The sequence below is a fragment of the Sorex araneus genome, chromosome 4 (assembly GCF_027595985.1).
Source record: "Sorex araneus isolate mSorAra2 chromosome 4, mSorAra2.pri, whole genome shotgun sequence".
Taxonomy (NCBI): Eukaryota; Metazoa; Chordata; class Mammalia; order Eulipotyphla; family Soricidae; genus Sorex; species Sorex araneus.
In genome coordinates this window covers 155048111-155060327 of record NC_073305.1, presented here as the reverse complement: position 1 = coordinate 155060327, position 12217 = coordinate 155048111, and the positions used below count along the sequence as shown (strand labels likewise).

General features: G+C 38.2%; 1 protein-coding gene across 1 annotated transcript in view; it reads right to left on the bottom strand.

Moving 5' to 3' along the window:
- The window catches only part of LAMA2 (laminin subunit alpha 2), a 645380-nt gene extending 633506 nt beyond the window's left edge, over nucleotides 1-11874 (bottom strand). Inside the window, exon 1 of the mRNA XM_012932852.2 lies at nucleotides 11772-11874. Coding sequence (XP_012788306.2) covers nucleotides 11772-11874 — 103 coding nt within the window. The remainder of the gene's footprint in view (nucleotides 1-11771) is intronic.
- Nucleotides 11875-12217: the final 343 nt, after the last annotated feature.

Sequence of the window (12217 nt, the reverse complement as noted above, 5' to 3'; positions counted from 1 at the left end):
AGAGAGAAAACAGAAGGGAATGCCTTGCCACAGTGGCAGGGTGGGGTGGGGGGGAGATGGGATTGGGGAGGGTGGGAGGGACACTGGGTTTACGGGTGGTGGAGAATGGGCACTGGTGAAGGGATGGGTTCCAAACTTTGTATGAGGGAAGTATAAGCACAAAAGTGTATAAATCTGTAACTGTACCCTCACGATGATTCTCTAATTAAAAATAAATAAATTAAAAAAAAAAAACTCATTGTAGATTTTCAGTTACAAATCCATAACTAAGATATTCAGATTGTTTTAACATATTAGAATAAAAATTTAATTGCTGTAAGTTATATAGTGAACATAACTGAAACTTTATGAGTAGTGACAATTATTAACAGAAGTGACTTGTCTAAAATTTTCTCAAAATTAAGTACTACCAAGTTTAGAAAAGCAGGTTTCCCTAGAAATTTGTTGGTTGATTAATGGTTCCTTGAATTAGATTTTATTATTTTTGTTTTGATTTTAAGTAATACCATTAGATTCAATACAGAGTAGACTTTTAAAAAATTTTTACATTAAGTTAGTATTAAATACTGTATTCCATGACTATTTCTCTTTACTGAATAGAGAGAATGCAAATAAATAAGTTCTCTTAAAGAGCTTTTATCTACATTATAATTAGTCTTTCCACTGAAGGCCATTTTAAAATTAATTTCTACTATGTGTCAAGAATGCTAAATTATTGTCTCTGACCAGCAGATGTCAACAAGGACATATGCTTAATAGTCTGAAAATAATAACTTTATAGGGTACTTACTATGTGCCATGTATTTTTTCTAAGACATAATACATTAAAAATTACTTTTAAGTAGGTATATCAATGTCTAATAAAATCACTATCTAAAATGTTCTATGAAAACAATATTTGTGATATTATATTTTAAATATAATTAGATGTGAAGTATTGCTAACATTTCAATCCTGTTGCCTGTTTAAATCACTTCTCACATTGAGTCACTGACATAACAATTACCTAATTATAGAAACTTGTGTTTCTTCCTATCGCTGTTACTGACTGTGTGACCTTGACAGAATTCTTCTTCAATCTCTCTTCAACACAAAAAAATGGTTGTATACAATATCTTAAAACCTACTCAAAGAAACTTTTAGAATGCTTTACTCCTTTTAAAGAAAAAGGTTATGTCATAGATTGCAAAAAGTCACTTTTTAGCTTTGTAATAAGTAGTTTTATAAAAAGGGATAACATTTACTGATTGGCTGCCGAATATTTCACACACATGTTAGTAAATTAGAACTATTTATTCAAAGATCAAAGTGGATTAAAGACCTCAAGATCAGACATGAATCCATAAGGTACATGGAGGGAAAGGTAAGCAGAACCCTCCATGACATTGAAGCTAAAGGTATCTTTAAGGATGAAACACCACAGGAATTACATTACCAACTGGCCAACCAACTGACCAACCAACTGGAATTACATTACACTGGCCAACCAACTGGAATTACATTAAACAAAGAAACTCTTGCACCTCAAAAGAAACAGTGACCAAAATACAGAGAAAGCCCACAGAATGGAAAAAATTGTTTACCCAATACCCATCAGAAAATGGGTTAATATCCAGAATATACAAGACATTGGGCTGGAGTGATAGCACAGCGGTAGGGCATTTGCCTTGCATGCAGACGACCCAGGTTCAATTCCTCCACTCCTCTCGGAGAGTCTGGTAAGCTATTGAGAGTATCTCGCCCACAGGGCATGCTCATTATGTGCAGTGAATGCTACGTATAGGTATGTATGCATATGTACATATATATCTACTGACGTAGTCACTGTCACTGTCATCCCGTTGCTCATTGATTTGTTTGAGCTGAGAGACTTATTGTTACTGTTTTTGGCATATCCAATACACACGGGTAGCTTGTCAGGCTCTGCGGTTCGGGTACCATACTCTCAGTAGCTTGCCGGGCTCTCTGAGAGGGGCGGAGGAATCGAACATGGGTCGGCCTCGTGAAAGGCGAACGCCCTACCGCTGTGCTATCGCTCCAGCCCACTGACATAGTACATTGCAAAATCTATGAGGGTTTTTAATTTACTTTCTGTTTTTTTTTGGTGGGGGGGTTCACACCCAGCGATGCTCAGGGGTTTACTCCTGCCTCTGCACTCAGGAATTATTCCTGGCAGTGCTTGGGGAACTAAACGGGATTGAATCTGGGTCGGCTGTGTGCAAGGCAAATGCCCTACCTGCTGTACTATTGCCCCAGCCCCTAATTTTTTTCTTAATTGCAGTTCAGCTTTAAATAAAAATCTTTTTAATCTTTTTATGAAGATGTCATTGCTCCACAGTTTTCCAGAAGGAATTTCAAGTTTAACTCTATCCTGATTGTTAGGTCTTTATCTCTACTTCTTGTTTTTCCCATTAAATGACACATGAATTATTTTTAAAGAATTTCTTATATAATATATACTACCATACAGCCTGCCTGCTGAAATAATTTGTATAATATGACTTCACAAAACCAAATAATTAATGAATATTTTCTTGACTCCAATGTCTAATAAATGAAATTCTACGAACTTCAAGTTTAAAATGTGTTGAGAAGTAGGGAGGTAGCTCAAATGACTGGAGTTCGGCGTGTAGAACTGGGTTCTATACCAGCACCTCAAGGTTCTCTTAGTACCTCCAAGAGTAGCCCCATGTTCCACATCAAACTTTTTTAAGTGTGCTGAATACTTTTATTCTATATACCAAAAAAAGTAACAGTAAAAGTAAATTTTAAGTAATTTTTTAAATTAATTTATGTATTTTTGGCCATAGACGGGTGGTATGGCTATAAACTGGAGCAATAGCAAAGTGGGTAGGGTGTTTGCCTTGCACGCGGCCGACCCAGGTTCGATTCCTCCGTTGCTTTCCGGCAGAGCCTGGCAAGCTACCCGTGGCATATTCGGTATGCCAAAAACAGTAACAACAAGTCTCATAATAGAAGCATTACTGGTGCCCCCTTGAGCAAATCGATGAACAACGGGACGACAGTGATACAGTGCAATTTATGTATTTTTAAATTCTGTATAGAATTTTTGCTTGTTTGTTATTCTCATTTGGGGACCACACTGGCAGTAAAAGACCTGGTATAGTTTTCAGTATTCCAGAGTCAGCAGTGCTTGAGGGTCTTGTAGTACCAGGGATTAAACCCAGGCCTCCTGCATGCAAAACATGTGCTCCAGTCCCTTGAACTACTCCCCAGATTTTCATATATAATTAAGTAATATATCTATATATTTAAATTTTTAAAGACTCTTGAAAACTACAGAGTTCCTTATTCTTTTATAATGCTTAGTGACTGTCTAACTGCAAATTACAATAGCAATGTAGTTCAAAAAGGAGATATGATGCTTTGTAGTATCTAATAAAAATAAACAGCAATTCATCATCATCATCATCATCATCATCATCCCATTGATGGTCGAATTTCTCGAGCAGTCTCAGTAACATCTCCATTCTTCCTAGCCCTGAGATTTTAGAAGCCTCTCCTTACTCGTCCTTTCCAATGGTGGCGCATTGGAGGCTCTTCCGGGGTCAGGGAATGAGATCCATCATTGTTACTGGTTTGGCATATGAATACGCCATGGGGAGTTTGCAAGGCTCTCCCATGTGGGCAGGAAACTCTCAGTAGCTTGCCAGGTTCTCCCAGAGGAAGAACAAGGATATAAGATGACAAGCAACTCCGGGAGTTTAGTTTTATAGTCTCTGGATGTTGATGGCCGTTGATGGGATTACACAGCACTGGGGCCAGTTTCTGGGGTGAACGCCTTGCTACTGGAAAATGGGGAATCTGGGCAGAAGATGCCCAGTCCTGATCCGAGCAAGCTTGGAGGCCTCAGCCCCAGGTCCCACACACCTGGGTTCCTCTGCTGGTTCCTTCATGCGTGAGGCTTGTCTGAACCTGTGGAGAGGGGCCTTGAGCATGGCTGTGGCTAAGGCTCCAGAGGTCTTTGGCCACAGAAGCTTTGCTGGGGCAGGGAGGGAAACTGAAACCCACCTCCTCCTAGGGGCCCCAGGGAAGACAGCAGGCTAGGGGGCAAGAGAGTCTTAAACAGCAGTTAAAACTAAAAAAGAGAGGACATCTCAGCATCCATAAAATCTGGAGTAAGAACATATTCTAATTCCTAAATCTAAAACTAGCATCAAAATTTGTGTTTGTCTTTAAAAAGTGTGAAGCATCTTTTTCTTCTATAAAATGAGGACAATTTTATTGGCTGACTAAACAGTTGCTACTCAAAATGTACTAGATATTATTAAACATGTCTAAAGCACCTAACAATCAGGATGCAGTGAAATAAAGGGCTTTTTGAAGATAAGAAGTAGGTTGAAGTGGGAGTTAAACAGGAGAATCATTGGGGAGAGACGCTGCCAGCATTACATAAGATGTCTTTCCCAGTCAACAGGTGCTAACTCTCAGGTTTTCATAATCCGGACTTTACATGGACTAACTTACTATTTGAATTAAACAAGGTCTGTTATAGAATTCCAGTTTTACTATTAACAGCCCAGTAATAGGTACTCTAGGATACTTTTTTAAATTTATCTGTCAAAAAAAAAACTAAACAACATAAATTTCCAGTTAAAATTCACATTTAAGATGACAGGAAAGTGAGTTTTCTTACTGATCATTTATACATTGTTGACATCATTGACAATCTAACATGCAGCTTTAGTTTACCATTTAAGTTTAAACTTAGCCAAAAAGTATCTTTAGACAATAATTCTTCATAACTATTATTTTAAAAAAATATGTGATTTGGGTACAGTGGGTAGGGCATTTGCCTTGCACATAGCTAACACTGGAATCCCATATGGTCCCCCAAGTACCATCAAGAGTAACCCTTGAGGCACATATGCTACCCGAGCCTGTGTGCTGCTTGCGCCCATGTGGCCGAGCACATGTGTGGCCCGCATCTCCCCTCTTGAGATGTGTACTTTCATGCTTTCATGTCTAATGCTGGTATGTGTGTAGGGACTCTCTCCGCCCTTGGAGAAGCCTTCATTCTCTCTTGAGTGCATTACACTTTCTCTCTCTCTCTCTCTCTCTCTCTCTCTCTCTCTCTCTCTCTCTCTCTCTCTCTCTCTCTCTCTCTCTCTTTCTCCCCTCCCCCCCACACCTTCAAAACCTTCCAAATAAAATCTGTTTAACTTAAAAAAAAAATTAACCCCTGAGCACAGGAGCCAGGAATAAACCCTGAGTACCTGCAGGTGTGGCCCAAAAACTACAAATAAAACCAAAAATTGTAATTATGCCTTACTTATTCTCTTAAAAGTTTATTTGCTAGAACACTCTCTTTGAAAACCATACTTTGTTCCTAAGCAGGATACTAAGAAGAAACTGAATATTCTTCATTCAAACTTTGTTCTAAATGACAAATTAGTCAAGTCGAAATTACATTGACTCCAAAAATTTTTGTAAGACACCCTGTGATCCTTTAAAAAACTTATAAAAATTGAAACAACATAGCATCATCTTCTGATTATAAAGGGAGGTAACATTTCAAAACTCATTTCATAAAATAAGTCATCAAATCAAAACATCATTGCTATTTTTCTTACAATAATGCCTAACTTCAGCTCTGATATTGAAAGGAGTACTAAAAATAATTCTAAGGAACACACATGCTCATGTGGGATTGAGCAATAATGACTTATTTTTGCTTTTTCATATACATTAGTTTAAATTACTCTTAGATGCCGTTGGCATATTTCCAAATACACTGAGTACAAAATAAAAGGTTATATAGAAGTTCCCAGCAAATGAGTTGTTTTGAGTCCTGGTAGTCTTTTCACTGCTGAGCAGCACTGGGCTGTCAAATGAAAAACAAAAAACAGGTTTAACAAAATTCATCTGAGCTTCTCAATAAGACTATTGAGATGAAATGTAGAGCCACTTAAATATGCTCTATGATAGGACGTTTGGGACAAGAGACAAATATAAATTAATCCCACATTTAAACTAGCCTAGGGGACTTGAGGCTCTTCAAGAATAGAAATACTAACTTTGTGTTATTCTATTAACTAGTTTCAACTCTCCAATGCCACTCCATCTTACTCAGACTGAAAGACAAACTCTAGATTTGGGGGCAACACCAGCATTGCTAGTAACTGCATAAGGTATCAAAATCAAACCAAATCAGGATCTGTCACACATGTAAGACAACATCTTGCCTCCTATCTCTTAAGTCTCTCTTAACATCTCTCAGGTCTCTTAAAAGGCAGGCTCTTTACAATGATACAATCACTCATTATGCCTCTGACCTTCCCATTCTTTCGGTTTTATAGTCTTATATGTCTGTTCTATTGTCTCAAGTGTTCATCTGCCTGTCAACTTTGGCTCACATGTGATTTTCTCAGTGTGGTCTATCTTTACTGCTATTTACAATTCTCACTTCTAGAATTCCCAATATCTTTGACCCTGTTGTGGGTTTTTTGTCCTGGAATATTATAATATACCATATTTAAACAACATAATTATTTTTATGATACTTAGTTCTATAATTTCATATTTCCTTCTTCTCAACTCCAACTATAGTAGAAATTCTTATAAGAACAGGGACTTTTATTTGGGAGGGGGGATTTCTTTAACTCACTGAGCATTTTTAATTCACTAATTTCTGTTTATCAATCTGGAATTCTATCTCTTCTTTGTCTTTCCTTACCATCAGAGTCATGTTGTGGACCAACATTTCAGAAATTCATCTTCCAAGTTAATGATATCCTTCACATTATATATAAATCTGTATTTTCTTATTGGGTAGAACTTTTGGAAATGTATTTGAGTTTCAAAGCAGTATATCGAAATGTCAAATAGTAGTTATTACAGAGTAGGTGACACTATTCCAGAAACCAAGAATTCACAGAGTTTATGCATATTTTTCCCATAATCCTAGCAAGTCTTGATATATTTTGCATGTATTCTAAGGGTAGTATATTTTTAGGACTAAGATAAAGCACTATCCATTTGGTTATATTGATTATATGAGATAATACATATATACATTTTAATAATCTACCATACCTATTACAATAGTCAGTTGAATGATCTTATTCTCAGTTTTATCACTCAGTTTTATCACACATTTTATCACTTCTGAGTCAGTTTTAGTAATTTATTAGTCTAGTATATAATTTTAAAAGTGAAGTTATAAACATATGAAAGAAAACTCTCCCCAAACACACAATTATACTTTGACTTTATAGCCACAATAAATAACCTTAAAAGTTCTGAAACAAATTACAAAGCATTCTTACCTTTATTCCCAAAGTGTTTTACAATTGTGCAATTGATGGTGATATAGTGTGGGAACTTACATTTGTTTCTTAACTTGCCAATTTACTGTTGCCAAAAGTGAAAGAAGGTCATCTAAAATATGACTTAATTTTAAATGCCAGAAGCAAAACCAGTGCACATTTACATACACCTAATGCTTAGTTAATATATCAATAAGAATTCAGAATTTAAATAAAGGTCTGCACTCCAAAAATAATTACTACAGAACTACAATGTTAGACTTTGAAAAGAATGAGAGATTTTGTGAGTCTTAATTCTTTTCTGTAGAACCATTTTATCCTAAATCATCTATAACTAATTGCACATCTGACCACTCTGTGGACATATCCAAAGTTTCTACAACACAATTCTATTATTTCTAAATAATTCTGAATAAAGAGTGTGGGGAGAGTGGGATTCCCATTTTATTGAACTCATATTCCTCTTTGTCCTATTCTCTAGCTATAAGTTTAGATTTTATTTAGAAAAAAGGTTTTCCTTACTTTCCAAAATAAAAATCTCTCCAAAAATTTGAGGATACATCTTATGGTTTCTTACATTTTTCTCCCTACAAATTAAAATTTTTTCTCCAAAGTAAAAATAGTCATTCTCAGAAAATATTTTTGATGCTTCCTCCTTTGATTGTATATTCATATCTCAATGAAAAACCAAAATAGGTTCTAAACTAACTCATCTGCTTCTATGAATTTTTTTTATAAAAGTGGGTAGGCATCGACCTATATGGCACACTGTACATTTATACTGAATTTGCTACAATATAAACTGCTTTTTCTCATCTTTGTACTCATATCTGTATACATGAAGGACACAAAAAATTTCCAGAAGAGGGCATACAAAATTATTTAACTTCTAGATACAAACAACAAAATCAACTCTATTAGATTATTTTCTTGATCAAGGAAATAAATACCTTTCAATTTCCTGAATCTATCTCATTGGTCAGATTAGCCACTCAAATTAATTTTGTGCCACTTGCAGTTGTGAAAAACTTGAATTTCAGTTTTAATCAAGCATTTACCCGAAAAAAAAAATGAAGTAAAGGTGTTGTCCAGATTGACCTTGATTTACTGGGAAAATTAACTATAAGACCTCTTTGTAATCTATTTTCAGCCATTTCAATCTACCTACCATTACATTTTTATTTCCATGTTACTCACAAAACTATCAAGAAAAGATTTCATCTACTGCCTTATTGGAATACAGAGACACTTTGACTTTCTCATTCTGTTTTTTTTTATATTAGATCTAGCTAAAGAATATATATGGAATGTATTCATACTACAAGTTAGCATACTATGGAACTATATGCCATTAAATAAAAAAATAAAAGAAGCAAAAAATCTGATAGCTTTTAAATTCTGTTGCAATATTTCAAAATGGTTACCTCATGTCAACATTCCAGTAAATTAGCTGGATGCTCAAAGGGAAAACAAAACTCATTCTGAAAAACTAGAGGTTGGCCAAAAAGATTAGTGCTAGTATAATCAAAAGAGAAAAACTGATAATAGTCAAAAAACACTTTTTAATCAAATGCAGAACCAAAGCTCTTCACTGAGATTTATAACATAACAACACTAAGGAAGTCACAAAACCTCCTAAAATAAAAGAAAATAATTATTGGTACCAGAAAAGGTAAATTTAGCAAAAATAATAATAAAAATGTTAGTTGTTAAAAGTTCATTTCTGATGGTTTCAAATATGGTACCCAGTGTAGGGTGCTTGCCTTACATGCAGCCAGATCATGCTTGGTCCCTAGCAAGCCCTGTGGTCCCTTGAGTTTCACCAGGAGTGATCTCTGAGCACAGAGCCAAGAGTAAGCCCTGAGCACAGGAGGGTGTGACCCAAAAATAAAATAAATTAATAAAAATTATTTTCTAAGTTACATGGACTTAAGTCACAGCTATTCCAGCCTTTAAAACTTGTCCGTGGAGGCTGGAGCAATAGCATAGTGGGTAGGTTGTTTTTGCCTTGCACGCAGCCGACCTGGGTTCGATTCCCAGCATCTCATATGGTCCCCCAGGCACTGCCAGGAGTAATTCCTGAGTGCAGAGCCAGGAGTAACCCCTGAGCATCGCCGATGTGACCCAAAAAGAAAAAAAAAAACTTGTCCAAAAGAATTATAATAGCTGAGGATGAGATTATGAAATTAGTATATAAAATGTCTTTAGATGGTTGATGTCCTATAAAATTTAAACACATTTCATAAATAATTTTAGTATTAATATGAATGTGTTTTAATCATTTTTTCTTGAGCACATCTAAATATATAATCATCCATAAAATATAAAATAATAAATATATGAATGCAGAAAATGAATACTATGTGATAGCTATTCTGCAAGAAAATAACTTCTTAGACAAGGCTGAGGACAGTGAGTCTGGATAGGGCACTTGCTTGCATTAACAACCCATGTGGGTGGGAGGGTGATGAGTGGGACCCTTGGCAGCCCATATGGTTCCTCAAGCCCTATAGGAGTGATCCCTGAGCACAGAGTCAAGCATAAGCCCTGAGCACTGCAAGGTGTGGCTCTAAGATAATAATAATAATTACTTAATAAGAGTCTATAGCATTCTAGTGATTTCTCTATGGGACAGCAATATAGTCTCCCTTAGGCACTCACCTCACCATATGCTTGGAGCATAGAAACCTGAGTGAACGAGGGGAGGGACGGAAGGAGGAAGGGAAGGAGAGAGAGAGAGAGAGAGAGAGAGAGAGAGAGAGAGAGAGAGAGAGAGAGAGAGAGAGAGAGTGGAAGGGCAGTGAAGGGGAGTAATCAAAGCATAGGCAAACACTAGGAAATTCTCATGAACTTTTACACATTTTGAGCTTCTGCCCCATTCCAAGTGAACAGTGAAAAAGATTTGAGCTCCTGACCAGTTTTCTCCCATGCTCCTGAAGCCTCACTTCACTAAAATACTGAAATATTGTGTGTATTAAAATATTACAGATGGCCCTAGGGAAATAGCCTCTACCCAGGATATACAAGGTCCTGAGTTTCATCCTAGGCCCCACACAGCCCTCCTCAGCATGGCTGGGGGTGGCCTGGTAGCTGCCAAGTACTACAGGGTACTGGAGTTGAGCTCTATTGAGTGATCTTTATTTAAAAAAAATATTTTGGTCAATTCTCTTAGAAGTATTTTTAAAAATGAACTGTCAGGAATAACCCCCCAAAATCACTGCTTCTATTAACGATTCCATGTCATCTTTCAGGGAAGGAAAAGCAAAACTAGAAGGAAGAAAGTTATTATGGTAAATTTAAGGTCACTTCATCTTGGAATTTTAATCAGGGAGTTATGACTATAGGAGGCTTAGGGTATTTATTACCCTGTATAAAATAAGACTACTGCTTGAAATTCTATTCTATGAGGGAAAAAAAGTATGAGAACTTAGACATTTCTTAAAATCAGTTAATCGGTGTTTTCAAAACTTCAGCAGAACCAGACTCCTCACAACTTCCTAGTGTTGCATGCCTTCAGAGTGTGTGCTCTTAGAGTAAATATCTGATAGTTGAAACCTAACCTTAAATATGTCTTCCTTTGTGTTTCCCACTTTGATACAGGCTTTCCCATTTACAAAATTGTTTGCTGGAATAATGCCCTACAGATTATGTTTCAAAATGCTGCACATGTGCTTCTTTTACAATGCATGATCATAAAGCAACTTTCAAAGACTCCCAAGAGTCAGAAATGATATGCATATAAACATTAAGGCCCTCTGAAGAGGATAATTTGGGTTACATTAAATACAACTGTTTTCCAGCATCCCCTGAAGTGTATATTTGGTCACTGTGGTCTTAATTAAAACACAGATGACACAGAGGTCTCGTCTGGGTTTAAGTGCCAGGAGATATTTCACTCTAGTAAAACACTCGCGACAGGGTGCGAGCCGAGCAAAGTTAAGGCTGGGGAAGCTCTTGCCATGAAAGAAGAATATCCACTCAACTTTGCAGATAGGAAACAAAGTTTCCCTGGAAATTGGGTGGCGAGGGGAGAAGACGCCTCAGCAGCCCTCTATAAAGTTCCACGAAGAACCGCAGCTTAGGAAACCATTCTCTGCTGGGATGGAAGCTGATTGGGAGAAGGGAGGGGGGGGAAATCCATCTCTTTCAAAATCTGCCTCCTGGAAAGACTTTGGAAACCAATTTGCAGTATCTGCTGTGCAGCAACTTTTCTCAACAGCAAATATACAATGAAAAGTGCTCCCTAATTCTTATTTCAGGAGGAGAGAGCTGGGGAGGGAGGGAAGGACATCCCCTCCACCCCAAACCACTTGGGAAGTGGGGATGAACTTGCTTGCAGCTTGGTGCTCCCCGCCCCCGAAGAAGCGCACTCCCCCAGCCAAGTCTGAAAGCTGTCCCGAGCTGAGTCCCAAGACAGGACCGCGGCGCGCGACCTCCTCTGCAGTTACAAGATGCGAACCAAAGCCCGTGCCTCGACTGTACCTCTTTGCTGATGCGCCTGGGACTGCCGCCGATGCTGCGCCTCGCCGCCCCCGAGGCCTCCGCTCAGGAGCAAGGCCAGGAGGACCCCGGCCGCCCCTGGCATCGCGGTGGCCCCGAGCCGATCCACTTCTTGGAGAGCCCCGAGAGGAGACGCTGCCGCCCCTGGCCCGTGGCCCTGACTTGTGAGCTGAGTGAGCAGCAGCTGCTGGGGAAGAGGAGGAGACAGCCCCCACCGGCTCGGGTTCGGCCGCCCAGAGCGTGCGGGGAGAAAGAGGACACTCCCCCCGCCCTCCCCCTTCCCCGGCTCGAGCCCCACAGACGTCCAGGCAACTGGCCCTAAAGGCGTGCTCTTTCGGGGAAGCCTTTGCCAAAGCCCCTCCCTCGAAGAAGGACTCTTTCCTGAGCCTGATCTCTTCGCTGAACTTTTCATTTCCAGAAAGTCCGAG